The sequence below is a fragment of the Setaria viridis genome, chromosome 9 (genome assembly GCF_005286985.2).
Source record: "Setaria viridis chromosome 9, Setaria_viridis_v4.0, whole genome shotgun sequence".
NCBI lineage: Eukaryota > Viridiplantae > Streptophyta > Magnoliopsida > Poales > Poaceae > Setaria > Setaria viridis.
The window spans coordinates 5,691,276-5,695,146 of record NC_048271.2 but is presented as its reverse complement, the minus strand read 5'-3'; the positions used below and the strand labels follow the sequence as shown (position 1 = coordinate 5,695,146).

Sequence of the window (3,871 nt, the reverse complement as noted above, 5' to 3'; positions counted from 1 at the left end):
TAGGTGGCTGATTGCGTTGGCTCGTCCCCGCCGGCGCGTCCGCCGCCACCGTCCTCAGCGCGCCTTTCCGCCGGGACCGCCCTTTGTCTCCGTCGGGGCCGTCTCCATAGCAAGGAGAATCAGGTAGAAACGGAGAGGGGGCAAGAAAGATTCTTCCTCTCAACCTTTGTTCAGGGCCACGCCGGCTGAGACATAGGAGGATACGCTCACTCAGCTGCCGGCGAAGACCGGCAGGCGGTCGCTACCCGAGGTGTGTTACTGTACTGTACATGCTGTTCAAAGCTGCTCAAGTACAGGTCCCATCCGCGACCTGCATCTGCCCATCAGTTTACACATCGCATGGAGCACAGAGGCTCAAAAGAGCTCATCTGAAACCTACTCCCTTTCTCTGCTCACATCCCAGTGCCACTGCTATCTCCCGATCCTCTGGCTGACGCTGTCAAGAATCAAGATGAGTCCATGCTTCATGCCTCTATGGTTAATTTGGTCTGCTCAAGATCCAGACATATTTAATCGAGCATTATTGTGCAGTGGGCACTAAAGAGGAACAGACAATAGTGACTGATCGGTCCAATCCTGAACTGCGCGCTAAAGACTGAAAGTTCTGTTCAGCACATTCTGAATTCGACAGGTGGTAGCTTCAGGCAAGCAGACCCCCTGAAAATTGCTCGATTCTTGTCTTAGTGTTGTAGAACTTCGGGGTGTTTGGATCCTGAAGCTAAAGTTTAGTCTGTGTCACATCGGATATTCGGATGCTAATTAGAAGGACTAAACATGAACTAATTACAAAATTAATTGCGGAACCCCTAGGCTAAATCGCGAGACGAATCTATTAAGCCTAATTAATCCATCATTAGTGAATGTTTACTGTAGCACCATATTGTCAAATCATGAACTAATTAGGCTTAATGGATTCATCTCGCGATTTAGCCTAGGGGTTCTGAAATTGGTTTTATAATTAGACTATATTTAATACTCCAAACATTCGATGTGACAGGGGGCTAAAGTTTAGTCTGGGATCCAAACACCCCCAAAGTATGAATACACAAAATTGAAAGATTAAATGACAATATAGACGGTTCAGACTAGTAGTAGGAAATAAATTGTCTTGTTTAATTAGGAATCTGAATGATCGCAGCATGTTACGAGGCACCGGAACTTTGGGATCCTCACGAAACTTGAGGTGCCAATAGCACGCATACAACTACCGGCGAGAAGGAGCTCGACCCGACTCCACTTTGTGAGTCATTCTGTCCAATCAATCTGTGTCTGCTTCTTCCCACGGCCCAAAAGGAAAGAAAAATTGCGTTTTTCTCAAAGACAAAGCTATTGATGCAATTCGTGACATCCATCCAAGTTACAGCGCATTCGGCTTATGCATCTAGCCATCTACCAAATCTTGATCATGCTTTACTTCGCCCAGAGAAATCCCAATGGGATTAGGCTGCTCAACTGGACGCACGGAAAAGCGTAGACAAACCCCAGAAGAAAACAGCCCCCGCCGCTAAGCAAAAGCAACGCATCTCTCCCGTTCGCCCCCCTCCAGACGCCACCAGACGGAGAGCGACGTGCCTAGAAGGCGGCCCGGGCACATGGGGCCCGCGCGTCAGCCACGGGTCCCCGCCGCAACCGCGTCCCCCCGGCCCCGAGGACGGAATCCTCGCGAACTTTCACTCCCTCTCTCGCGCCATCCACCGCTCTCCCACATTGGCCGCCCAATCCCCGCCTCCTTAAAGACCTCCCCGCCCGGCGAGCCCTTCACCGCAGCAACCACCGCACACGACGACAGCGACCAAGAAAGAAGCCGTGAGCTCCGAGCGCAGCGACCCGCGGCGGGTCCGTACACCGTCACCGCTGTGAAAAGGAGAAGGGGGGAGAGCGAGAGAAACAGGGGAGAGGCGAAGATGTACTTCCGGCCACCGCCCAAGGGCCCCGAGTGGTACGCCGGCGATGCGGAGGCGGGGCAGGCGGCGCGGCCGCTGTACCCGATGATGCTGGAGGACCCGCGCCTGCGTTGGTCCTTCATCCGGAAGGTGTACAGCATCCTCTCCATCCAGATGCTGCTCACCGTCGCCGTCGCTGCGGTCGTCGTCTACGTCCGCCCCGTCGCGCTCTTCTTCGTCTCCACGCCCGGCGGCTTCGGCCTCTACATCTTCCTCATCATCCTCCCCTTCATCGGTACGAAGAACACACTCTGCTCCAATTCGTTCGAATAATTAATTTCTCTTTGGTTTCTTGGCGCAATATCACTTACTAAACGGATTCGATTTTCATTGCAGTGCTCTGCCCTCTGTACTACTACTACCAGCACCACCCGGTGAACCTGCTGCTGCTCGGCCTCTTCACTGTCGCCATCAGCTTCGCCGTGGGGCTCACCTGCGCCTTCACCAAGGGGCAGGTGATCCTCGAGTCGGCGATCCTGACGTCCGTGGTGGTGGTGAGCCTCACGGCGTACACCTTCTGGGCAGCTAAGCGCGGCCACGACTTCAGCTTCCTGGGCCCGTTCCTCTTCGCCGGCGTCATGATCCTCGTCGTGTTCTCGCTCATCCAGCTCTTCTTCCCGCTCGGCCGCGTCTCGCTCATGGTCTACGGCGGCCTGGCGGCGCTCATCTTCTGCGGCTACATCATCTACGACACCGACAACCTCATCAAGCGATACTCCTACGACGAGTACGTGTGGGCCGCCGTCGCGCTCTACCTCGACGTCATCAACCTCTTCCTCTCCCTCCTCACGCTCTTCAGGGCGGCGGACTCGTGAGCACGGATGCCGGGGGGAGGATCTTGGAATGTTCTTTGCCTTGCCCTGTCTCGGGTTTCTCCCTGGATTCCCCTGTAAAGTGAAAATAATTTGTTTTGGCTATGTGCTTTGCTTTGCTTGCAAAGATTGTTTAATGTCACATTGTAGTTCTATAATCTTCTAACTGGTGTACAGTATACCTCTGCTATCTCACTCTTTTTTCTTGACTTCAAACAATGATTTCTCGCTCTTTCATTAACTACCGTATCGCGCAAAAATCATGAACGCGAGGAGGTTTGTAGGGAGTCTATGCAAGGATGAAACCGGGCTGGCCCAATGACTCGGAACAGGCCGCTTCATTGTCTGCTGGGCTGGATAGATAACTAGGCCAATACTCCGGCCATGGCCCACTAGCAGCTCCGCCACTGTCCATGCTTGTTCTTTACTTCAGAGCTTCAGGGTAGCAAGCGACTGCGCCAATGCAATTAGGAGCATCCGGGGTGAGGCGAATAGGCGATGATGGGACTCTACGGCCATATGGTCCAAGAGATCAAGGCAAGAGCGAATGAGTTCCAGAAGATCGAATTCGTGCATGAAGGGCGAAAGTCTTAACGTGGATGCACATAATTTAGCAAGGAGCTCCTTGTATCTACAAGCTGGCAGGCATGTATGGCTGCTAGAGCCGCCGGAAGGCGTTTGTAAATCATATTCTGTAACTGCCTAAGTAAGAAGGCAAACCCTCTCAAAAAAATGAAAAAAATATACAACTACATTAGTTTATACATCCATTGACTTGATTTATGATACTAGTAGTATCGGACCATGTATATACGTAATTCAATACAAGTATGCAACATAACTAGTTTTGTATGCATGGTGACAATAGGAAGGACTATTTAGTTTCGTATGCATGGTGACAATAGGAAGGACTATTTATAGTGGCCGTCAAATCACACCAAGCATTTTGTGAGAGTGCTACCCTAACTCTTTTGAATTCGAGTATAACTCGGTGAAATCCATAGACATTGGAAAGAACGCTACGATAACACTTTGAATTAGGATCGGTAAGTGATATGATAATAATATAAATATCAAATCCTAAAGGATCTCTTCGGAAACAGAAAAATCAGATCT

The 3,871-nt window shown here is 51.1% G+C and overlaps 1 protein-coding gene across 1 annotated transcript; it reads left to right on the top strand.

The window, feature by feature from the left end:
- The first annotated feature begins 1,646 nt into the window (after positions 1-1,646).
- Positions 1,647-2,945, top strand: LOC117836874 (protein LIFEGUARD 2). The gene is made up of 2 exons (XM_034716391.2): positions 1,647-2,178; positions 2,280-2,945. The coding sequence occupies exons 1-2, from the start codon at positions 1,905-1,907 to the stop codon at positions 2,756-2,758; spliced, it is 753 nt and encodes a 250-aa protein (XP_034572282.1). The 5' UTR covers positions 1,647-1,904; the 3' UTR covers positions 2,759-2,945.
- Positions 2,946-3,871: the final 926 nt, after the last annotated feature.